Source organism: Aedes aegypti, unplaced genomic scaffold (genome assembly GCF_002204515.2).
Source record: "Aedes aegypti strain LVP_AGWG unplaced genomic scaffold, AaegL5.0 Primary Assembly AGWG_AaegL5_hic_scaff_857_PBJ_arrow, whole genome shotgun sequence".
NCBI classification, from domain to species: Eukaryota; Metazoa; Arthropoda; class Insecta; order Diptera; family Culicidae; genus Aedes; species Aedes aegypti.
In genome coordinates, this window is record NW_018736555.1 from 19,965 (window position 1) to 46,640 (window position 26,676).

Sequence of the window (26,676 nt, forward strand, 5' to 3'; positions counted from 1 at the left end):
ACCCCTTCCCTCATAGACAGCAGTGTAATTTATTGGCAGTTTCAGTATAGTTATACATCAGTTTCAAAATAACATAAGATTTCTGTAACTTGCTGACAGTGGTCAACACTACATTCCAAAAGTTTTCATACGTATTGTGAATTTTGATATAAGAACTTTACTATTTTATGACCAGCTATTGTTTTCATAGATATTTTTCCAGTGATTAATTAAAATTGTTGAATTCACAATATGCAGCCTCTCTAACAACTTTTTAAAAGTGGTCATCATTTTAGATTGGCTGTCTTCAAACAGTTATTCGGAAGTATATCTGCAGCAAGATGAAGTTAAACGGCGGTTTATGATAGGCAATCAAGAAAATCCAACCGCGGGACACGAACAAACGTGATTTTGGAATCACAAACGATAAAATACAAATGAGAAACACTGCTGATTTACAGTGAGTTACAGTGTTAATTTCAATTTTTATGGCAGTTACAATGACATATTATCTAAGCAATCCAGGTATCATGGATAATTCAATTTAAAATTATAAGATATTTCATGAGCGCGTCAATTTTGAGCAAGTTAAATAATTGATTTCACCACAAATTTGAATCTGTATGTTAAATTTAATATGCACACGTACATAATTACGCATTCGAAGATCATACGTATAACTTTTGTTGACATTCAACTCTAAAATGGTTGTTCGGTTTCATTTTTTTTGAGCCCCTCTCATCGTGACAACATGTCTACTTGAAGGTTTCAAATAAAGAGCTTTTAGTTTATGTGGGAGCATTATAAGTTGAGTTTTGGAAGCATTATGAGAAATCTTCCATTTTTGCAAGTATGAAGAACAGAGGTAAGTCAGATGTAAAAATATTGTATAATATTGGTCCCAAAATACTGCCTTGAGGAGCACCAGCTCTTATGGGAAGTCTTCCAGACTGGGAGTTCTGGTAATTAACCTGAAGTGTACGATTTGATCGAAACTTTTGAATTATTCTAACAAAGTATGTTAGAAATTTAAAGTTTTTAAATTTTACAATCAAGCCTTCATTCCAAACACTGTCAAATACTAGAAGAGCAAGACCAGTAAAATAGCCTTCAGTTTTGTTGGAACGAATTTAATTTGTTACACGTAAAAGATGATGAGTGCTGGAATGTTCAAGTCGGAATCCAAACTGTTCATTGGCAGAAATTGAATTTTCGTTGATGTGGACCATCATTCTGTTCAAAATGATCCTTTCAAAAAGTTTACTGATGGAGGAAAGCAAACTGATTGGACGATAGCTGAATGCTTCTGCCGGATTTTTGTTCAGTTTTGGTACAAGCTTGGCATTTTTCCAATTGAGAAACCGTACCTCTCGGAACACGACTGTATCACCAATACACGAGAGCGTTTACGCCTGATCCGCGAACAAAACGTTTACAACTGAGTCGCGCGCGCACACCCTAGAAACGTGCCGCGCGCCAGAAGCCTCCCTGGCAATGCTCAGTCCGAAGTTGTGCAGCATGGGGCTACTGAACGACAATGGACCATACGTCCATAACAACTCCAAACACTATTTGGTTGTTGACTGAAGAAGCTGGTAGAGTGGGCACTATTCAAGTGGTATCGTATATACCGAGGTGATGGTGTTTTGGCGCCGTCTTCGGTCGCGAAACTGCAGTCAGGCAACATCCAGCGTGCCGCTGCTACCATTTCGATAATAATCTATATAAAACATTACGAGAGAGCGAAAAACGGCCAGGCCGCGGAGTGTGAGGTCGAATTTTTCGGTTTGCGGAACAATTTTTTTTGTGATATGTTCAGTGCACTCTACGAGCTTAAGCAGGAAGTATGACAAGTGTTACGGTGCTGGCAGCAATTTTGCTGGGACCTCTGTTGTGGTGTAATGGCTATGCTATTACCATTGCCAGTGACAAAAAAGTATCTGCGAGTGAAAAAGAAAGGAAAACAGAAAGGTTAGTGTGGTTTAGTGGACGTTTGATTCAAGAAGAACTTCAAATGAGCAATCCTTTATTTTGTGTCCTTACAGTTTAACGTTTTCTGCAAACGGTGAAGATCAGTTAATATTCAGCGATACGACGTTCCAAGTGCGCAATGATGGTTCTCGGGGAGTTCCGGGACCGATCAGAAGAGTTAGTGATACTAAAGGTGCCAATGAATATTTTGAATCGGGTTGGCGACCAATGTTGGTCTTCAATATGGAAACGGCTAGGGCAAAGTTCTCAGATCAGCTTCCTCAGGATTCCTCGCATCGCTCAAAGGTGGTCGAGCCATGGAATAAAACCACAAGACTGTTTCGGTTCTCGGAATCTGATATTATGATGAATCCCATGACTGTGTCAACAGAGCAAACTAGTGTACCTTCTTCCAATAAAGTCAGATTCAAAGAAATTTCCTCAGAAGAAGAGCTTTCTTACGAAGATTCTTTACATCAATTGAATGTGGGAGAAGTGAATCTGGTTGAAAATCATTCGGGAATCACTCCGAGAATGTTGAAGTTCGAAGAAAATGATGGAATGAAATTCGATACCCACTTGCCAAAAGTATTTGAAAGGGTTAAGGATACACCAAAAACCCAAATTGATGGTACTGAATCCATGCATCCGGCAAGCTATGAAGTTTACCTTGTAGAAAACCTAATGAAAAATGCAACTGAAATGCTTCGACCTGAAGATGCTGAAAACAAGCAGGATCATTATGGTGTTCCCAGTGATACTCAACCACGCATTGTTAAAAATGAAAATAGTGTACCCGACGCCGAAGAAAATTTTTCAACCACTCCCAGAAATGCAAGTAGGTTTTTCCGATTCGAAGAGAGTAGCAGAGTACCCGAAACAAATCCAGTCAGAAATTTCAAATTTCAGGAAAGCCATGTATCGCGAGAAGATTTCAAGTTTCCTAGACAAGACTTAACTAGGACAAGCTCTGGTAAGCCTTTCAAATTCCATGAACCCGAAAACAGAGAACATAATTCGGCATCTTCTCACATGCGGTTCGAAGAATCATCTCAAAAACCAAATCGTTTTTTCAATGAGAGCCCATCCCCGCCGCAGAGCACTGAAGATCAGTTCTACACGGTAAAAGCAACAATACAAATTCAAGAATCCGATGGTTCCGCTATTACACCACCGACCTTTCCCATCACAACTAAAAGACCAAAAAAGAAGAAGGGTAAAATCTACAATCAACATGGAATCGATATCAGAAAACAAGATGGGTTCAACTATCAACAACCCCAAGATTACGACAACTATCTACAAAACGGTCAACATCAAGCCAATTACCAGATCCCTCCAACACCTCAAAGTATCCCCGATAGCTCTTATTACCAAAACCCAGGTCCCAGTAGTCCAGGAACGCCATATCCGCCCTTCGATCCCAGCAACTTCTACATTCAAAACTACCTCGCCAACTATCCGTACCCTCAGCAGCCCGCCCCCATTCAGCAACCTTACGCCGACGCATCCGCCTCTTATCCACAGCAACCGAACGTCCCAACGAACCTGATCAACGGTGGCCAATCAGACAGCCCCATAAGCCCCCAGAGCATTTTCGGTTTCCTACAGAGCATATTCAACTTTGCCCCGGGAACCTTTGGTAACTATCCTCCGACGCAAACGCAGTCGCCATCTAGTCATGTTAGCGATCTAACCGGTGGAGCACATGTCCAGCATTCGCCGGCGGCCTCGGGTGGATCGGCATCGCCCATCATGGCCGTCAGCAGTCAGCTTCGGAAAGCACTGGACAATATCGCCGGCAACGATGAGCTCCAGTGCGTGCCGAAGCTGATCTGCATGATGTCCCGGCGATCCAGCGGGCAAGGGTTCAGTACCTACGTCAATCGGGGATTGTTGAGCACGTAAGTATGCAGCCTCGTTGGGGTCAATCAATTAGTAAGAACGATATGGCTCAAGTGGAAAATATTCATTTATTGGTATTTTACTCGATTTGAGAAATTTATAAGCAATCGTAATATTTTTATAGGATTTATTTGAATGACTTCTGAAGCAATCATTTTGAGCTAATAGAAAATGTGGCAACGGGCTTCTTGTTAGCTTTCTTCTACTCGTTTATGATCTTGAAATCTGGTACGCATCGATAAAAATTGAATAGAAAAGCAGAGCTCAGAAGGTACGAATGTTACCGTACAATAATCGTTCCTGGAAACGCTGTTTTGTGGACTAATCAGCTGTTAGGGAGGGTCAGTAGCGTAGCCAGGGGGGTGCGGTCCATACTGGGCCACGGGTTCTTAGGGGCTCCGAAATCATGGTGAAAATTTCTCATAGCTGTAGAAATTTTTTTTCTAACAAACTATAATGTACAAGGTAGGAAAAATCAGGTTTGAAGGGGACCTGAATTGATACTTTGTAGGGGCCCCTGTAACATTCAGTATATTGATGAAGGTAGCATTAATTTCAACGATAAACGTACTGTTTAATAGAACATCGTGTTTTTGTAAAAAAAAACCTAAAAATCATTGAGTATCTGAGGGTTATCTGTAACTTGACCCTGAAGAATCCAGGAGGTTTTTTGGAAACATTTTTATTGTGAGCCATGTTCTGAAACAAGTAGAGTAAAGTGGGGCAAAAGTTTGAGTAGAGTAAGAGTTTCTTTTTAAGATTTCCAGCTCAATTCAAAACAAATCTTATAAATGTCATGGTGGTTCGAATGCTATTCAAGTAACAGACTTTCAATCCAAATATCATAAAAATCGATTGAGATTTGGAAAAGTTATGGCTATTTGTTGTTTTTCGACGTGAATATTGTAATTTTTGGTCAAACTTTCGTTGCATGGAACCAATTGAAGATAAAATATTTTTCAATATTTTATGTAAGGGCGTTTCTAGGCCTATCATAAGGTTGCTTTGAGGTGTATTAGTTTTTGCATAGATGCTTGAAAACAATTTTTGGCTCATAGTGGGGCAAAAGTTCGAATCAGCGGGGCAAAAGTTCGACCCATGTATAAAATCACGGAAAAATTTGCAAATTACCTAAAATGTACATATTATCTTCAAATTCAGTTAAATTTGTCTGATCGTGTGAAAATTGTCACCAAAATTTTACATTTCCACATAGTTTTGTGGAAAACTGCTATTTTTGAGTATATTACAATTAACCCGGTTTTGGGCAATTTTTTGATGAAAATTTAGTGTGTATTTTTCGTCAAACTCAAGTTTACGACTGGTGTATCTTCCTTACCGATACAGTTTTATTTTTAGCTAATCTATATTTACATCTGCTTTCACTCTCTTCTGCTCTTTTGCTCTCACACCGAGCAGGTAGGAGAGTGCTCTGCTGTTGGTCCAATCGATTTCCATAAGCCATTGACTGTTTAACGATAAACTTGCGACGATCGACGCGCCGCCATATTTCATATAACGGAAGGTATTAGAACTGACTTGGAGGTGATGATTTGGAGGTTATTTGGCAATTTGGAGGTTTAAATCCCCTCCAAACACTAGCGATTTTGCGGTGGGATGTTGACGTTTGATGACGAATAGTCAATTGCTCTTGCGGTGGTTCGTTTTGCCGTGTTCCTGAGTCGTTTGAGGCTAGCTGCCTGCGAAGTGGGTCAGTTTGTCTCAGTCACCATCTGATACTGACGGATAGGGTTGTCGCAAAATCTCAATTAATCGATTAGTTGGTAATCGATTACAGTCCAAGAATATCGATTATCGATAACGATTAATCGACTAGTATTTTTCGATTAATCGAATTAATTGACATTTTTTCTGTAAATATGAGTTCTTACTGCTATTAGGTACACCGGAGTAGGCTAAAACGGGTGGGGCAAAATGAAATACTAAGTTTTAAACATGATGACAATAAGTGTTAGCAGGTTTTTCGTTCCTTAAAGTTGGTTTCATTTGTTAGCACAATGTTTCTGTAGTAAAATTTTAAATTTTTACGAAATTTTACATTTCATGTAACCCTAGCCGTTTCAACTTGCCCGAAATTTAATTGAAAAACAGTTTTAAAAATAGCTCCTAATAGATAAATTCTTGTGAATTTGAATGGACATGCCCGATAAAATTCTTCTAAAATTTTATAGAATTTATCCAATTTTCGAAGCATGAAGCTGAGGTTCATGGCTTAGTGAATTGGTTCTTCAAGTTATACTATTTAGTATATTAGTATTTCGTTGAACCAATGGCCTACACTTATAATTCTGAAGCTTATCCTTTCCTCTCCCATTGTTCATGATTTCCATTATGAAAATGAAAAAAAAAATAGAACTAACCCATTTATGTAGAACATACATGAACGAGAATAATTAGATCGAACTTCTATTGAAATTTGTGATATTTTCATTTATGGTAGGGAATAACTTAAAGAATTTTTAAAAATAAATTTAAAACAATTCGTATTTATCAGCATCACTAAAAATGTTTACGGAATTGTTACAAAATTCTAAGGATATTTTGAAATGAGTTTCTACACGATTTTCGAATGAACTTTTAATTCGTTCTTCAAGAAAATTCAATATCTAATATCTTAATACCGATATTCAGTTTTCTCAGGTAAGCTCTGTTTAGGTTACTTCAGAGTTTTCTACCTTCTGAATATTTGTTTCACAATTCTGCAAGGAGGAGAACAGTAAAAAAAAAATAGAATTTTTTCTATAAATCTATGCGTCTGCTTTTTTTTACATTATAACCTAGCTATCCCGGCATACTGCACGTTTATGGGCGTTTATTCTACAAATTATAATACACAATTTCCTAACGTTATCTATAAAGTTTATGGAATTTTCTCTCGCATGCGTCTGAGTTCTGGACAAATGCATCAGTGAAAAAAAATACAAATCCGTTGACCCGCTCTCATGTCAACTCTTGACTAGGACTGGTATACTGCCCAGAACTGCATATTTGTCCCTTTCGACATTTTTGACAATTTCGAGTTAATACCGTGGAGAGTCATCAAACGATAAACACTTACGATCAACTTACTGAAATCTGTTAGATTGTTCTAGAAAATTCGATAAAAAATACCAATTTGTTTGCCAGTTGTAATCGTAAAACAGTCACATTGAGATTATACATGAGCCTCGTAATGTTGTAGCAATGAAATTTCTATCAGAATTATTTTCTGACTATTCCTCTCAATAAACAATATTGTCTATACAAAATGTCAATCTCAAGTAAGCACTTTTGAGTTCATGGTAATTAAAAAAAAAATTTCTTTCTTCCCATACTACCATAAAATCCACACTTGGGGGGTCATGCACAAATTACGTCACGCTCCGAGGGGGGGGGGGGAGGGGATCAAGCCAAGCGTGACAAGTCTTACAAAAATTTCGAAGAACTCATACAAAAAACGTGACAAAGGGGGGGGGGAAGGGGTCAAAAAAGTTGAAATTTAGCGTGACATAATTTGTGTACCATCCCTTGATGTACCATTTATTTAATGCCTAGTTTTGTCGAATGTTACAAATATGCACTTATGGGCAGTTAGGACTGGAACTTTTAAGTTCTTTCCTGAAAAAAGACACCAAACTGGAACCAGGAAAAAAAACAATGAGAAACCAAACAAAAGTTAAGAAAAGTAAGAGAAACTTAGCAGGAAATAGAAGATATAAGAACGATGTATAAGAATAAGAAGAAGAAGAAAAAGAAGAAGAAGAAGAAATCGATTAACCATAAAATCTGACCAGAAATTTCTATGAAGTTTTTTTTAGATTATTTTTTTATTATTTTCTCGCGACATTACCATAAGTGTTACTTTTCATATTACTGTATGCATTATGTCATGATTTTCACTTGGAATTTCATCTGAATATAATTAAAATTTCCCAGTCTATTTTCTAAGTATGTCACCAGAGAAACGTCAAGGATGTTTTTCAGAAATAATTAGTATATGAAAAACTGAATTTAGTACTATACCATTTAATTCCACTAGCGTTTGTACCCTTTGACAGATACGCGTATTTCGACCTCAACTGTAAGGCCGTCTTCAGTGTCATGTACTAGACTCGACTTGGATTATTTTTCGAAATAAATCTGGGGGTAAATTATAAAGAGAATTTTAATGACGAAAGCTAGACACACGGAAAATAGTCACATTGAATGATACGAGGCGACGTTAACATGACATATGTAAACACAGCTTTAAGATTTGTTTTGTTATGCTTAACAAATTTTAATTGTTTCCCTGTGTGCGACACTTCGTATTGGTATACTAGTTCGCTTTAAGTAATTTGGAAAAAATATACAATTTTTTGATGTGCAGATTTTTTTTTTTCTTAATTAACAGGAAATCGTAGCTAGACGGTAGTTTAAAAATAAATGTCTTGATACTTTTGACCCGTGAAAATGTCCAGGCAAAACTGCTGGAGAAATCTTCAAGGAAAGTTCCTGAGGAAATCTATATAAATAAAAATGGAGTGGTGTTTGTATGTCACGAAATGGCTCAAGAGCGGGTCATCGGATTGACGCAAGTTTTTCACTGTTGCCCTCCACAAGGGATGCGACGTGTTCGTGCGAGGAAAAAGTTCCGAAAAGTCTCCAGAATAATGGGGAAAACGGGAGAAGACTAAGGTAACATTTTGTATAGGGGATTTCTTGACATTTTCCATCAGCCTACTTGATGGCAAGACGAAGTTTGCCGGGACCACTAGTGTAGGATAAATTTCTAGAATTTAATCCTTTAAGAATTCATTTAAAAATTTTAATAAAAAAAGGCAGAATTCTTAGAGTAAGACCTGGATATTTCCCCTTTTCCTCAGGAAACCTGGATATTTTTTTTTGTTGGTCCTTTGTTAAGGTTATGTATTAAACATTAAACAAAAGGTTATGTATTAAACAAAAATTACACATCATGCATTGAGGGCGAAAATGGCCATTGGCTTTGAAACAATTGCTGCAGGAATTCTACCAGAGGCTCTTTTAGGAATTCTATCAGGGATGCTACCGTCAGGATTTTTTTAGGGATTTCTCCCGTAACTTCACCATCATTCATGCTTCCAAAGATTCCTCCATGCATTTGTCCCAGATATTTCCCTCAGGCTCCTCCAGGATTGTTTACGGTAATTTCTCCCAGAATTTTTCTCAAGATTCCTCACGGAATTCCCTTGAAAAAATTCTCACAAGGATTCTTTCAGGGAGTTCTCTAGAGAATTTCATGAGATTCTTCCAGCAAAACTACCAAGGAGTCCACATGAAACCCCTCCAGAGATGCCTTCATGAATACTTCAAGAAATTTTGCTTCAGAAATTCTCAGTAGATTTTTTCAGTTTTTTCCTTCGCGATTTTTTTTCCAAAAAGTCTGCCAAAGATTCCCCTAGGCATTTTGTGTCAGAGGTTTCTTTACCCATATACGAGCAGCTTCAATATTTTGCCATGAAGAAATATTAAAATCGCTATAACTTTTTTGTTTCTCAATAGTGAAGGTGTACCGGTATTCGCCATGTACCAGTTATTCGCCACCCCGGATTATATATTGTTTTACGATATATATGGTTGCCAATTGTATAGTGCTCGCTAAATTGCTTTAAGATGATACGGAAACATTCTTGGAAACCGCGAAATTTTCTCAGAAAATAATAGAAAAAATCATTTTCCTTAAAATTGAAAATTAAAACTAAAAATCCTTTAAAATTAAAAATTAAAATCGTGGCGAATACTGGTGCAAGTGGTCCAGTATTCGCCACCCCCATTTTTAATACAAAAACAAAGTTTCTGATAAGTTTTTATATTTTCCCTGCTGAGCATGGATTGAAAGCTTTCGTTTGATGTATTGACAATAACCAAAGGTCGTTTGATTTATTTATAAACAATATTTTTCATAAGGGTGGCCAAAACTGGTACACTTTCCATATATTTGCACCACCACAAGTTCTCAATGTCTTCTATTTTAATAATCTGTACTTGTTTTGATCATTGGTCATCTGGATCCGGAGATATTCCAAAATTCTTTGGGGGACCGACGCGTAGCCAATGACCCACGTTATATCTCAAGTTACAGATTTTTCTCATGTTCTATTATTGGCTTTTCAAAACTATACTTTGACGAGAGTCTGTTGTGAAAAAATGAAACAAAACGGTGCAACTGTTTTTTGAGTAATAAGCTTTTATGCTTTTGGTACAACTGCGGCCGTAACAAGATCTTGAAAACTTAAAAAACATCATATTGTAGTTTTGGACTTCTTGAAGGGAACTCAACCGATTTGAATGATTTTTTCAGTGAAGCTCTTTATTACCTGACACTGTATAGCCCGCATTTTTTTATAAATCGACTAAAAACAAAATAGCGGCCTAAGAAACTCTCCCAAGGAATACCGGATTATATTCAAAACTAGATGACCAATGGTCAATACCGACACAAAATCCAAAAACTAGAAAAGTTTGTTGAGAATATGTGAAAAAAGGTGCAAAAATATCGAGAACCAAAAAAGTTATCGCAATTTGAATACTGTTTTTTAGTGATAAGATGAAGCTGCCGGTAGAGAAATTAAGAATTATACTTGGAATTATACGAGTCGTTTCTGTTTTGCTGCAACAGTTTTTCTTCTTCGGAATTTACTATGAATTTTATTTGGGGTTCCTCTAAAAAATCCTGTAAGTATTTAGATAATTCATCCATGGATTCCTTTATAAATGGCTCTAGTACAACTTTTAGGGATTGCTTATGGGTCTCCTTCTGAAATTTCTTAAGAGATGGCTGCAAGTATTTTGTTTAAAATTCCTCTAGGGATTGCTTCAAGATTTTTTTTACAAATTTGTTTATGGTTTTCTGCAACCATTGCTTCAAAAAGATCACTTGGCTCCTCCGAAACATTTTCCTGTGGTTCTATCAAGAGTTCCTCCAGGAATTTCTTCAGAATTTCAAAAACAATCTCTTTGAGGTTCTTGAAGAATTCCTCCAAAAAAATCCTAGGATTCGGAGACGAACCAGCCAACAGCTGAAAGTCTCGATAATAAAGATAATAATAATAATAATCCTAGGATTTTCCTTTATAAATTTATCCGGTGATTCCTCTACGACTTATTCTAGGAATTGTTCCAGATTTTTTTCAAGTGATTCTATCTGTTTTTTACAGTCATTTCTCCTAGAATCGGCCAGAATTTCCTCATGTTTTGTATTTCAGTAATACCTTATTTGTTCTTACAAGATTTCCATGAAGTCTTCCGAAAATTTCTCAACAAATTCATCCTGAAATTCCTTCCAGGGTTTATTTAGTAAAAACAACAAGTATTATTCCTGAAATTCTTTGAAAAATACCTGTAAAAACTCATCAATTAGGACGTATCAATGTACATCTGAAAACTCCTCCTGGAATTGATTTTTTTTTTCTTTCGGAATTTCTCCAGTTATTTCTCCTGGGTTTTCTTCAAAAATTTCCTCAATATTGTTTCCTGGAATTCATTCAGGAAATACTCCAAGAATTTCTCCAAGGAATCCGAGGAAAAGTTTTTTTTAAATGCCCTGGTTGAAATCGCTGAAGAAATCTCTTAGTAACGTCTGGAGGAATTTCTGAAGGAATTCTCGCTGGAATCCTAATAGGATTTTTTGGGCGAATCTCTTGAACAATTCCTAGAAAAATCAGGAGGAATCTGTGGACGACTCCTGGTGAAATTCTTGGATCATTTTCTGTAAGGATTCTTAGGGCAAATACTGCAGGTGCACATAGAGGACGTTGTGTACGGTCTCATGAGGGTTTTTTGTAGTGTCTTGCATAGGAACCCTGGATGGAAGTGATAGAGAAATATTTTGGAATGTTTTTGGGAAACGCTAGAGATTATTTCGACAGTTTTTTTATTTATTTTTTTTTAATGCCTGGAGGAATAGCCTTGAAAATAATGCCTGAAGGAGTCTTGAAATGAATTTCGAGACAATCTCTACCAACTTCCTGAATAAATTCCAAGAATCCTTTGAAGAAACATGAGCTTCATGTTGAATTCCACTATAGAGATATCTACATGGATAAACAGCTATAAATATCCTTAGAGATCTTTTTGGAAAAATCTTTGCAATGTGATTCCTGGAGCAATTTGTGGATATATCTGTGGAAACATCTGAACAAGTTTATAAATCTATGAATTCCTGGATAAATCAACGGGAGAATCAGTCTGGAAATTTTCATACGATATTTCTGGAGCAATTTATGTAGCCCTATCTGTACCGATTCCATGATTCTAGTTATTGATCGCAGGTTCTACGTTTTTTTACCGTTGTTTAAAAATAATATAAATTTTGTTCTATATTCGTGTTTTGTCATAAAATGAAGAATTTAATATTTGCTATGGTATGACGTCTTTCTGAGTGTGGATAAAAATCATAGATTTTGAGCTGACGAATGATGGTGCAACATGATGTTCAGGAATTGTCTACACAAAGATCTACCAGAACCGATATCTCATGACCAAACTCAATCGTCTATGATTTGATGCTCTTGTGAATCAGAATAAAAAAAGTGAGCCATACACGCTTATGAAATTGTGACCATAGGTCTACACCACTTCCTTGTGTACAGCATGATCAAATTTACAAAAACTGTTCAGAACTCTATTGTAGAGTCTCATACCTTTCCATTGAAGTGTAAAAAAATATATATTAGGTTCAAAAGTTAATTTTTGAGAGCGTTTAAAAGCATTATAGCGCCGCTCACCGAGGTCACGGAAAGATTATTGCAGCATGGATATGATCGCTTTCCAAAGTTAATTTTCTTAAGTAAGGAAATATCAGAACTATCTCTTTTTTTAGTGCCAATGTCTAAAAATCACCCCGATGTACAAAGAAAACAAAAGAGATTTTTTGATAAATTCATTGTAAACATTCGTTTAAAAATGTGGGAAAATCTCAAGAGATACTTTAGGAAGATCAAGAAAATGCTGAATGTGGAATCTTTCCAAAAGTGAATAAAGGAAATTGAGCAGAATATTTTTCTCTTCTCCCTGTGAAGTGTAAAACATGGAAACGGTAGTAAAAATTTGTGGCATATGCAATGACATAATGACCCATGGTCATTTATTTGATTGACAATATACTGCTGTGAATCGCAAATAAGTTCCATTCAAACGAATACTAAAAAAAGTTCAGGAGATTGACACATGTTTGGATATCAATGAAACTTTCACATTTTTTTTTTTTTCATTCTGATACCTTTTGAGAGAAATACAGGTCGGACTCGATTATCCGGAGTATCGATTTTTTTTTCACTCCGGATAATCGAATCCTCCGGATAATCGAATCCTCCGGATAATCGAATCACTAAGGAAAAAATTGAAATCTTCGATAAATGAACTTAAATATTATCTTTTTGTTGTTGTTTTATTTATATGATGCGGTGGCGTAGCCAGAAATTATTTCTAGGAACAGTAGGGGATTTTACAAGAAAAACAAAATTTTGACCAGCATACACAAAAAAACACTTTTTCAAACCCCCTTTTTCTTAAATACGTTCAAAACTGCAAAACCATTCATATTGTGTATTGCAATACCAAATTATTTCAGATTCATGCATTAAAATTTCAAAACAAGAACATCGAAAAACAAATTCCGGATAATCGAGTCTAAAATTCCGGATAATCGAATCCCGGATAAACGAGTCCCCGGATAATCGAGTCCGACCTGTATTAGGATGATCAAAATACCGTTAATTTTTGTATAACACGTTACAAAACTATGCAGTGGGACTGTAATGAGGTCACATTTCATTATAGGAAAATTCGGCTTGGTATTTTTTTACAAATTTTATCGAACAAATTATGCAGTCTCGTTAGTGTAGTTGAAAGGTCATAAATAATATAATATAATATAATATAATATAATATAATAATAATAATAATATAATAATAGGAATATATGCTCAAAACATGTATAAACTAAAATTGGACAAAAAATCAGATGGGACTGCCTTGCGATTCACGGCAGTATAGGAATATAGGACTGTGTTTGGAAAACTGGTTTGCTGGTTTGCTACTGACAAGAAAAGGAATCGCCTATCTCGATGCGAGGAGAATTTCTTCCCAAAAATGACCAGGAAATTATATTTCTCTGATCGCAGTACGCAGTTGGTGAGAAATGTCATTTCAAATGGGACTCTCTGTAGGAAATTTCTTGACCCATTCAGTAAAGAAACTTCTTTACTTTTCTTGAGTGAAACAGCATACTTAACTTTACACAACACAGTGTTCTACAGGAAAACATAATCGTAGTCTGAATTGGTCATTTTATTTTGGAAAAATCGTCAAATAATCGAAGTCAATTAATCGATTATCTCGATTATTAAGTGAGTCAGCTATCGATGAAAAATTAATCGATTAGTTAGTCGGTTAATCGATTAATCGAAATAATCGATTAATTTGCGACAACCCTACTGACGGAGGATAGATGTGTTCCCCTAAGCACGGTCCTCCGTGCGGCGTCTTCTGGTGGCTGGACGGGTTATTTTTTTGGAGGGGCTGGGAATTGAATCCATGACCTTCCGCTTATGAAGCGAAAGCGTTACCTCAAGGCGACGGACCCCCCTTGGTGTAAAGTATGCCTATCATAAAAAAATCGATATTTTGTGTTTTAGCCAGCGAACTTTTGCCCCACACTAGATTCGAACTCTTGCCCCACCGGTGGGGCAAAAGTTCGAATAAGACAATTAATTTTGAAACTGTTATAACTAAAAATGGGTAAATATTTTGACACAAGTTTGTTCAGCAAAATTATAGCCAATATGTTGACGGTTCACTGTATGGTATTTGTTTTGTTTTAACAGCTATTGTTTTCCTGGAAACTTTGATTATACCACTAAGGTCGAACTTTTGCCCCACCTTACTCTAGATTCCCATGCTTTTCGAAATGTACTCCAGAGATTACTACGCGATTATTCCATATATATTTGGAGATTGTTGATATTTTTCGGTGATTACTATACACTGAAACTCGATTATAACGTTTCGGCTTACTGATTTTCAGCCATCATCAGATTTGTTCAAATCGATCGTTCACCAATTACTGAGTAATAAAACCACACTGGTGGTGAACGATCGATTTGAACAAATCTGATGATGGCTGAAAATCAGTAAGCCGAAACGTTATAATCGTGTTTCAGTGTGTAGTAATCACCGAAAAATATCAACAATCTCCAAATATAACAATCGACGGTGACTTAAACCCTATAGATTATTTCATATGTTCCATATGTTTCCTCTTGGAAGAGCTTTGGCTTCTAGTGATGCGTCTACAATTTTCTTCAGAAATACGTAAACTGACTCTTTCAGGGATCCCTTCAAAAGTTATTATGAAGATTCTTCTAGTGGTTTTCCCAAGAATTCTACCCGAAAATTTTAAAATGATTTTTCAAGGTATTATGAGAGAAAATCCTCCATAATTTGTTCAAGGAAATCGTTAAACAGGCCAACCATGTGATTACTACGAAAATTCTTCCAGGATTTTCTAAATAGATTCTGTTAGACATTTTCTATCGATTTCTTCTTTTTTACTATCTGAGAATAATGACTGGAGATATATTCCTACAGAACTGCTTCCGGGAAATTTTACAAAAGCTTATTCTAGGGTTGAAGAAATTCGACTAGAAAATTTACCTGGAAGTCATACAAGAATTTCTCGCAATGCTTTCTTGTAATTTTTATAGTAATACTTTGTGTCACTCAAGAATTACCCTACAGATTATTATTAAAATTTACTCCATAAATTCTTCCAGGGATTTTGTCGCGAAGTTTATTAGGATTTTTTTTGGGGATTTTACAATCATTTTAACTGGGAATACTTTTTTATAGATTTATTTAACCCGCAAAGTGCCGGGACGAACCTCCCCATTTTTTGGAAATGTAAATATGGCTACGTTTTATTCCGTTTTTCACGCTGAGATGACCAAATAGTTCTGGTTTTTGGATGAATTCATTGTTCAGTTATCGAAATCTTATCAGAGAGGTGCCGTTTAGTAACTTGGCTTCGATTGTCAACAACCTGATGATGATTATGATCCTGCCACCTACCCCTACAAAGGTCTGATTGTCTGAAAAATCCGGAATATCCGGAAATGGTCAATCCATGAAACTCATCCTAGATAGCTATGTTTTTTTTTTCAAACTTCTTAGAATTAAAGTTTCACACAAGAAATTTCTACAGGAAAGAAAAATTTGAAAAAATCATAGGAGTTTTGCCAAATTTTCCTTCTGATAAGCTTATGAATTTTCTTTGATAAATGTGTCTAGGGTGGCAAAGCGGAATTAATTTAAAATAAATTCTGGCTTTGATTTTCTTGAATATATGTTAAGAAGATTTTCAAGCCATAATTATTTTTATAGTTACTCTCGAAGAGCGTTATAGTGGCCTCCACTGTCCAAGTATAATTCAAATAATCCAGTATATTCTATCATCATGATTTGTGATGTATTCGAAATAACTGCGATGTTGAGGATAATTTTCACGAAGTTACTATTTACTTATAGACTTATTTTGAATTTTAATATATTTGGAAACTTGGGTAAATCGAGGTGGTTTATAATGGTTTTTACGAAATGAAAACATGTAGAGTAAAGTGGGGAAAAAGTTCGAGTGGGGCAAGAGTTTCTTTTTAAGATTTCTGGCTCAATTCAAAACAAAACTTATAAATGTCATAATGGCTCGAATGCTATACAAGAAAGACACATTCACTCCAAATATCATTAAAATTGATTGAGATTTGGAAAAGTTATGGCTATTTGTTGTTTTTCGACGTAAATATTGTAATTATTCGTCAAGCTTTCGTTGTATGGAATCAAATAAAGATAAAATCTTTTTCAATATTTTATGTAAAAGCGTTTCTAGGCCTATCATGAGGTTGCTTTGAGGTGTATTAGTTTTTAAATAAATGCTTGGAAACAATTTTTGGCCTATAGTGGTGCAAAAGTTCGAATCAGCGGGGCAAAAGTTCGATCCATGGATGAACTCACTGAAAAATTAGCAAATTGCCAAAAAAAACCACATATTATCTTCAAATTAAGCAAAGTTTGCCTGATCGTGCGAAAAATGTCATCAACATTTCCACTTCGTTTTGCGAAAAACTGCTATTTTCGAGTATACTACAATTATCCAAGTTTTGGGTAATTTTTTTATGAAAATTAGTGTGTATTTTTCGGCAAACTTAAGTTTACGGCTGGTATAAAGTTTGCCTGTCATAAAAGTATCGATATTTTGTGTTTTAGCCAGCGAACTTTTGCCCCACACTAGATTCGAACTCTTGCCCCACCGGTGGGGCAAAAGTTCGTTTAAGACAATCAATTCTGAAACTGTTATAACTAAAAATGGGTAAAAATTTTGACACAAGTTTGTTCAGCAAAATTGTAGCCAATATGTTGAAGGTTCACTGTATGGAATTTGTTTTGTTTCAGCTGCTATTGTTTTCCTGGAAACTTTGAGTATACCACTAAGGTCGAACTTTTGCCCCACCTTAGCTGCTCCTACAATATGATAAATTTGGCCCATAAATGGAAAAATATGCAGTGGAATATGGAAACATCGAATTTCCAGTAGAATGATGCGTTTGATGGTGATCATGAAAATGTGTGAAAAATCGAGTACCTTCGTCAAATTTCATCATTTTTGCAAGATCATTCTAGGGCATACAGCACTCTAGTTTTGGCAGTATGTTTTCATAAAGCTGTGACAGTTTGCTATATATTTACCCGCGAAGAATTTTAAAGATTTTTATATTATTCTTATGGTTGTTGTTAGTGAATAGAAGGATTGTACACCCGATTCTGTTTTTGCACGGATTTTTTTTACACGGCCGTGTAAAAAAAGTTTCCATACAAATTTTTTTCCGCCAAAACTTTATTTTTGCATGAAACGTCGAGAAATGGTGTAACTTATTTTTGCACGGTTTTTGAAATTTTGAACTGAAAACTTTTTTGCACGGTTTTTTTGACCTTTTGTCTTTCCACCTTTTGACCTTTTGTCTCGGACAGTGAGCCCCCAGAAAGTATGACCACGATTTTGATAACAAGAATCACAATACTTTTTCAAACAAATAAATATTTTTATAGTTTTGTGTTTATCCTTGGGGCATTTTAAATGTTCCCTGTGATTTTTTGTTTCGATAACATAACTTTTTACATCGAAATTTTTTATTTTAGAAAATCCATATTTATCCAGTCAACACAGATCCTATTTTTGTGTTTTTTGAAACTTAACCAGTAATGATTTTTTCTTCAAAATCCTTCGATGTGATGAGTTAAAAAAACATTAGATGAAATGGTAAAATTATTTTTAAAATCGTTTGTATTTCTCTCCACATAAGATAGCTTCATGAAATCATAGCTTTTGAGGTATTTTAATTCATTCCAGATTTACTTATGTCAAATATCTATACTTTTGGATAGGCAACAAAAATTCTAGGTTCTTACATCTTTCAACAAATTTACAAGGACTTGGATTTAGCCCTTTTAAAAATAGACCACAGCTGAAATCGGATGTTTTATTTATATTCAAATTTCATACAATTAAGTTTATAGTTTTCAATCAAATAAGTGATGGTCTGAACATTTATCGTATCGGCAATGATAAATATATTTTTTCAGATTTTCATTGTATGCACTTTTAGATAGTACGCGATTTGTGCAAAACTGATAAAAGGAGCTTCCACCTCAAAAAAAAAAAAAAAAACACATTCGCCAGAATGGGACATTCTTCAGAGAAAAAAATGCAGAAAAAAATAATAAGAGTTTTTTTCTGCTGTTAAAATATAGGTGAATGGTAAATTGTCAATAACGAGCACATTTAATTACAAAATCCGGGGAAAACCAAATTTTAATTAAATTAATTAACTCATTACGCGTGGTAAAGATGGACAAATTATGGGTGAAATTATGAAAAAAATTCCACGTGCTCGGCTGGGATTTGAACCCAGGACTCTTGTATGCTAGACGAGCGCTTTACCAACTAAGCTACCGAGCCACTTGGTGACCCAATAACTGAGTTGGTTACAAGTTTAGAATTCAAATCCCTACAGACCACGCGGACCCCTTTCATAACCAATATCCATCCATCTCTTGTTCCTACACACGCGGAGCGAGCGAGTGCGATTTATTTAGTGTTGAAACTGTTTGCCTATCGTACCTACATCGCTTCCACAACAACTGTATTGTGGAAGAGTAAAGATGTGGGAAGGCTATCAACGTGTCGTTCTCACTCAAGTGACGACATGACTACTACAGAGAGGCAGTACACTCTAATATAAACTTACACTTATATTGAGCTGTTCGGTAATCCAATCCGCATGGTTATTAAATTAATTAACTCATTACGCGTGGTAAAGATGGACAAATTATGGGTGAAATTATGAAAAAAAATCCACGTGCTCGGCTGGGATTTGAACCCAGGACTCTTGTATGCTAGACGAGCGCTTTACCAACTAAGCTACCGAGCCACTTGGTGACCCAATAACTGAGTTGGTTACAAGTTTAGAATTCAAATCCCTACAGACCACGCGGACCCCTTTCATAACCAATATCCATCCATCTCTTGTTCCTACACACGCGGAGCGAGCGAGTGCGATTTATTTAGTGTTGAAACTGTTTGCCTATCGTACCTACATCGCTTCCACAACAACTGTATTGTGGAAGAGTAAAGATGTGGGAAGGCTATCAACGTGTCGTTCTCACTCAAGTGACGACATGACTACTACAGAGAGGCAGTACACTCTAATATAAACTTACACTTATATTGAGCTGTTCGGTAATCCAATCCGCATGGTTATTAAATTAATTAACTCATTACGCGTGGTAAAGATGGACAAATTATGGGTGAAATTATGAAAAAAATCCACGTGCTCGGCTGGGATTTGAACCCAGGACTCTTGTATGCTAGACGAGCGCTTTACCAACTAAGCTACCGAGCCACTTGGTGACCCAATAACTGAGTTGGTTACAAGTTTAGAATTCAAATCCCTACAGACCACGCGGACCCCTTTCATAACCAATATCCATCCATCTCTTGTTCCTACACACGCGGAGCGAGCGAGTGCGATTTATTTAGTGTTGAAACTGTTTGCCTATCGTACCTACATCGCTTCCACAACAACTGTATTGTGGAAGAGTAAAGATGTGGGAAGGCTATCAACGTGTCGTTCTCACTCAAGTGACGACATGACTACTACAGAGAGGCAGTACACTCTAATATAAACTTACACTTATATTGAGCTGTTCGGTAATCCAATCCGCATGGTTATTAAATTAATTAACTCATTACGCGTGGTAAAGATGGACAAATTATGGGTGAAATCATGAAAAAAATCCACGTGCTCGGCTGGGATTTGAACCCAGGACTCTTGTATGCTAGACGAGCGCTTTACCAACTAAGCTACCGAGCCACTTGGTGACCCAATAACTGAGTTGGTTACAAGTTTAGAATTCAAATCCCTACAGACCACGCGGACCCCTTTCATAACCAATATCCATCCATCTCTTGTTCCTACACACGCGGAGCGAGCGAGTGCGAGTGTTTCAACACTAAATAAATCGCACTCGCTCGCTCCGCGTGTGTAGGAACAAGAGATGGATGGATATTGGTTATGAAAGGGGTCCGCGTGGTCTGTAGGGATTTGAATTCTAAACTTGTAACCAACTCAGTTATTGGGTCACCAAGTGGCTCGGTAGCTTAGTTGGTAAAGCGCTCGTCTAGCATACAAGAGTCCTGGGTTCAAATCCCAGCCGAGCACGTGGATTTTTTTCATGATTTCACCCATAATTTGTCCATCTTTACCACGCGTAATGAGTTAATTAATTTAATAACCATGCGGATTGGATTACCGAACAGCTCAATATAAGTGTAAGTTTATATTAGAGTGTACTGCCTCTCTGTAGTAGTCATGTCGTCACTTGAGTGAGAACGACACGTTGATAGCCTTCCCACATCTTTACTCTTCCACAATACAGTTGTTGTGGAAGCGATGTAGGTACGATAGGCAAACAGTTTCAACACTAAATAAATCGCACTCGCTCGCTCCGCGTGTGTAGGAACAAGAGATGGATGGATATTGGTTATGAAAGGGGTCCGCGTGGTCTGTAGGGATTTGAATTCTAAACTTGTAACCAACTCAGTTATTGGGTCACCAAGTGGCTCGGTAGCTTAGTTGGTAAAGCGCTCGTCTAGCATACAAGAGTCCTGGGTTCAAATCCCAGCCGAGCACGTGGATTTTTTTCATAATTTCACCCATAATTTGTCCATCTTTACCACGCGTAATGAGTTAATTAATTTAATAACCATGCGGATTGGATTACCGAACAGCTCAATATAAGTGTAAGTTTATATTAGAGTGTACTGCCTCTCTGTAGTAGTCATGTCGTCACTTGAGTGAGAACGACACGTTGATAGCCTTCCCACATCTTTACTCTTCCACAATACAGTTGTTGTGGAAGCGATGTAGGTACGATAGGCAAACAGTTTCAACACTAAATAAATCGCACTCGCTCGCTCCGCGTGTGTAGGAACAAGAGATGGATGGATATTGGTTATGAAAGGGGTCCGCGTGGTCTGTAGGGATTTGAATTCTAAACTTGTAACCAACTCAGTTATTGGGTCACCAAGTGGCTCGGTAGCTTAGTTGGTAAAGCGCTCGTCTAGCATACAAGAGTCCTGGGTTCAAATCCCAGCCGAGCACGTGGATTTTTTCATAATTTCACCCATAATTTGTCCATCTTTACCACGCGTAATGAGTTAATTAATTTAATAACCATGCGGATTGGATTACCGAACAGCTCAATATAAGTGTAAGTTCAAATTTTAATTTTCATAGGTGAATTTTTTTTGTTTTGCTTTTTTTTAACGTCACGACCTCCAGTCAAAATCCTTTGGATTTTGGATCATATACAATTTAGCACAGATTCATAAAAAAAGGGTTCGAAATAAAATTCAAGAACTACCTAATCGAATTTTAAACATTTTGTCATATAGAAAAAAAAAATTTTGGACCATATACAATTTAGCACAGATTCATGAAAAAAGCGTTCGAAATAAAATTCAAGAACTAATTGAATTTTAAACATTTTGCCACATGGAGAAAAATTGTGGTAAACATTACTGCATTCTTGAAATTACCATGGAATTTCAGAACAATTTGCTATAAGTAGATGAAAAAACCGAATTTAGTACTATACCATTTAATTCCACTAGAGTTTGTATCCTTTGACAGATACGCGTATTTCGACCTCAACTGTAAGGCCGTCTTCAGTGTCGTGTACTAGACTCGACTTCGAGTCTAGTACACGACACTGAAGACGGCCTTACAGTTGAGGTCGAAATACGCGTATCTGTCAAAGATACAAACTCTAGTGGAATTAAATGGTATAGTACTAAATTCGTTTTTTTTCATCTACTTATAGGTATTCTACTAAACAGCTCGAAGATTTATTATCAATTTACTATGTTTATATTACACTTGATAAAAATTATCTTCATCAACCTGGTCTCAACTGAATCATACATGTTAAAATCAGCCGCATTTCTGGTCTGCTGAAAATTACCGGTGCGAGCACTTAAGTTAACCCCCTGAAATGGTTGTTTTTTATTCGCATTTAGTTTTACGTGCACAAATTGTATTGCTATAGTTATAAGTGTTCTTTAATTTAACAATTGCAGTGAAACTCGATTTCCTGGACAAATTTGCATCAACTTCGTATTTTCAATACAGATTCCTCTCAAAACTAAAAAAATGTTAGCTAACAGACGAAACCATAAATAACTCGTACCGGCTAAAGGTCATTTCCAATTCGGTTGAGGGATGTTAAATTATCAGATTATGTAAAATTGAAAATTAATGTGATTTTTACAAGTAAAATTAGAATCGAACAGTAATGGCCACCTGAATAATCAAACTTGGATCCAAGAAATGTTCATTAAATTTGGTGCTATTTGTCAATGTTCCTTTTCATCTGTTTAATCTTGAACTGCGCTTTTTCTTTAAAATCAAAAAAGTTTGTGAGCTTATGCATGATCTGCCGCCAGATCAGCTGCACTGACACTCAGAAACAAGGATAGTCACAGAATTACTTTTTTTTTGTAATTTAGGATTATATTCTATCTTCCTCCCTGTCATTCAGCAGGGAATTTTTATGCTATTTATCAATTCTCCTGAGTTGAAGTCGAAATGACAGTTAGTGTAAAAAAATACAGCAGAATGAATGCTCAAATGAATAGAAAATAGTCATTAATGCATAAAGCTCGATTCAAAGTAAATCTGGACGCACGGTTCAATACACCCCCGCGCCCCTGGTGGTTGGAACAAAAAACTTTTGACAGCACATGTTTACGTTTCATTGACGAAAAAATTGGTGAAAAGTTTTCCTCGATTGATCGACGCATCTCGAAATTACGAATCATGGAACTCGAGAAAAGAAAATTGATTGTGCACAAACATCTAGAGAATCCTTCGTGGTCCGCCTCAAAAATAGCAAAAGTGTTGAAATTCCCAAAGTCAACAGTGTGCCTTGTAATCAAACGTTACAAGGATAATCTGAGTGTGGATAGAGCACAGCGCATCTATCATAAAAGTGGCACTAGGGACAAAGAGCTGAGGAGGAAGTTGTTGAGGTGCGTGAAAGGTAACCCAGGTATCTCCATACGTGATTTGGCAAAGAAATGCGATTCTAACTTTCCATCGTGCGTAACATCCTTTCAAGAGAAGGATATAAGTCTTTTTGTGCCAGTAAATATCCGAATCGCTCCCTGAAACAAAATTCAGTGGCCAAAAAGCGAGCACGATTACCTTACGAACGAGTTTTGACGAAATTTGATGGCTGCATTTTAATGGATGACGAGACATACGTCAAAATGGATTATAAACAAATCCCCGGACGAAAATTTTACCTGGCAACTGGTCGTGGGGATGTCCCTTCCACGTACAAATTTGTTTTTGCTGACAAGTTTGCTCGGAAACTTATGATATGGCAAGGAATCTGCAGTTGTGGCCTTGAAACCAAGGTTTTCATCACATCTACCACAATGAATTCGAAGGTTTACATTGAAGAGTGTCTGAAAAAGCGGATTTTACCCTTCATTCGGCAACACAAGACCAACGTTATGTTTTGGCCGGATCTAGCCAGCTGCCACTACTCTAAGGAGGTACTAGAATGGTATGCTGCAAACAATGTCAATTTTGTCGCCAAAGAGATTAATCCTCCGAATTGCCCTGCGTTCAGACCGATCGAACAATATTGGGCAATTGTCAAGCGAAAACTTCGAGGATGCGGTAAAGAAGTGACAAATGCACAACAAATGCGTTTAAAGTGGAATAAGTTCGCCGATACAGTGTCGCCAGCTACTGTGCAGACCATGATGGCATCGATCACAAGTAAAGTGCGACAGTTCGTTCGAAGTGGTGAAATGTAATAACTTGTTTTATATTGCTTGGAAGCTGAATAAATACCCTTTTGTTTGACGTTTTGACCAACCCTGTATGTTGTTTCATTCTTGAGTTATGATCATTTGAATGCGTCCAAATTAACTTTGAATCGGGCTTTAAACTTTACAAGTTTACAAAAAGAAACTTCTATTGATTACCTGCGTTGGTATTGATCATTGGTCATCTGGTTTTGAAAATATTTCAATGTTCCTTGAAGGACCCATATTCCTCATGCACAAAATTTGGCTACCATTTCAATTTAGGTACCGTAGTTCAGGGTAACATTGATCAGTTTTTTGGACGTTTCATAAATATTTCATTTGAAAATGCAAATGTTTCAAGTTTTATATTTTTAAAACAAGTACTGGTACCCATTGATCATGACTATGCACTACATTATATTTTATGAAAGTTTTAAGCATGTTTAAAAATGTTTAAAGTGATTTTTTGAGTATGCTGATATGGGGTAACATGTGAATAACATTCGGTAGTAATGAAAATGTTGTTACCTACCAAAATCATGGACCCTGCAGCCGAATATGAAGACAAAACTTTTACAAATCGTTTGCTTTTAAAGTTATTTTAAAATTAAAAACGCTTTAAAGCGCGGAATACGCCTTAATGTAGGCAATATCCTAAGAAAATTCAACATTCTTCATAGTAATTCGTTAATGTTGTTTAATTCAGCATACTTCTAAAAGTTTTGACAACGGAATCATTTTCAGCGATGTCATTTTTTGCTTATAAAGCAGAAGTGGTAGCCATTAGTGCCACCAACCTCATTTTTGAAATCAAAAAGTTTGCGAAAGCAAAAATAAGAAATCAATATCTCTGATCTGTCAGAGACTTTTTTTTTATTTTAATTGTACCTCTTTCTTCGATGTTATTCTATCTTTTTTTAAGGTTTCTAAGATTATATGTCAATTAGGTCAAACGCATTTACAAATAGTATTGCCACAATAGAAATATTCCGAGATTTGATAGTGTAGGGTAGAAATGCGATTAAACTTTAAACTGCAGAGCACGATGCTTGCAAATAAACTTGACTTAACATCAGAGAATTTAATTGAATGAAAAGGTAATGTAAATGCAATATATGAATATGTGATATATGTGAATATGTGAATATGTGAGAGGGATTGCTGTTAGTTTAAATTTAGTTTGGTACTAGCATTTTGCAAGATTCTCGATTCAATAATTATTTCTATGTACTCTGCAGGAAGAGGTCAAATATTAAAAAAAAAAAATCAATCTTGCGATCAATTGATTGCATCGATTTGGACTGTATAATGAAAGTGAGTAATTAATTTATCACTACCACAAAGGTAATGATTTGGAACCGATTGCAGATGCCTCGAAAAGGTGGTCAAATACACTACTATGCGAATCTCATTTATGTGACGCATGAAATCGCATCATTTTCAATAATGGCTTTTCCCTAGCCTTGTACTAAAATAAAGCAAATCTGTGTTACAGTGATCTACGTTCGTTTCACAGTTCAATATCCTGTGTATTCTATTTTAATTTTTATTTCTTCATAAAACATTATCATTCGTGTCATAGTTAATCGAAAGCCTAAATTTATACCACACACAAAAATTTGAACAAACTTCTTTGAAATCCATCGGTTAGTTCACACCATCTGGTGAACATGTTGTACGAAATATTTATTTGTGCAACAAGACTTGTAGATGGCAGTCAGACACGAGGAAAACCAATACGTACGCCTCTGGTTGGGAGGATTTAAATTCAGCAAGTTTGAAATGATTGTTGATTGAGCGACCGACGGAAATTTCGCCAATTTTTCGTCTGTTTGTCTGTGTATAAAGCTTTGCAAAAAAGTAATAACTGCTAGCCAATAGAATACATCTTTAACTGGCAAATTATGACAAACATGAAATAAAAATGGCGAATTTAATATTTTTACGTCAGATAATAGATCTAACTATAATGCATAAAACCTCTTTCATTCTTCCTTGCCCTTCCAGAGTGTTGAGTGCTGTCCCCGACAGCTCACCGTGGCTCAAATTTTCCCGGGCAGCCCTACTCGGGTACGGAATTGGAGCCAACAGCTGTGACGTGTACTACCCCAAGTGCCCGAAGGACGAGCCGGAGATCATCCACTACTTGAACAACCACCGGGGAGGCTTCTTCCGGTTCTTCAACGATGACCACAAAAGCTCCAGCAGCGGTTGATCGAGGTCGTGCCAAACGTGAACGCTTAAAACTAAAACAATGCTAGACAACCTAATCCGTGCGTCCTTAAGATAGGGGAGAAAGTGTGACTATTTATTTGATTAGCTGGTAGATAAAATAAAGAAACCAAAACTTATCAATTAACCCGAAA

The 26,676-nt window shown here is 36.4% G+C and overlaps 1 protein-coding gene across 1 annotated transcript; it reads left to right on the forward strand.

Annotated features, from left to right (window-relative positions):
- Positions 1-1,463: 1,463 nt before the first annotated feature.
- Positions 1,464-26,676, forward strand: LOC5565245. The gene is made up of 3 exons (XM_021857168.1): positions 1,464-1,950; positions 2,025-3,854; positions 26,318-26,676. Exons 1-3 carry the CDS (start codon positions 1,826-1,828, stop codon positions 26,523-26,525), a joined length of 2,163 nt encoding a protein of 720 aa, XP_021712860.1. The 5' UTR covers positions 1,464-1,825; the 3' UTR covers positions 26,526-26,676.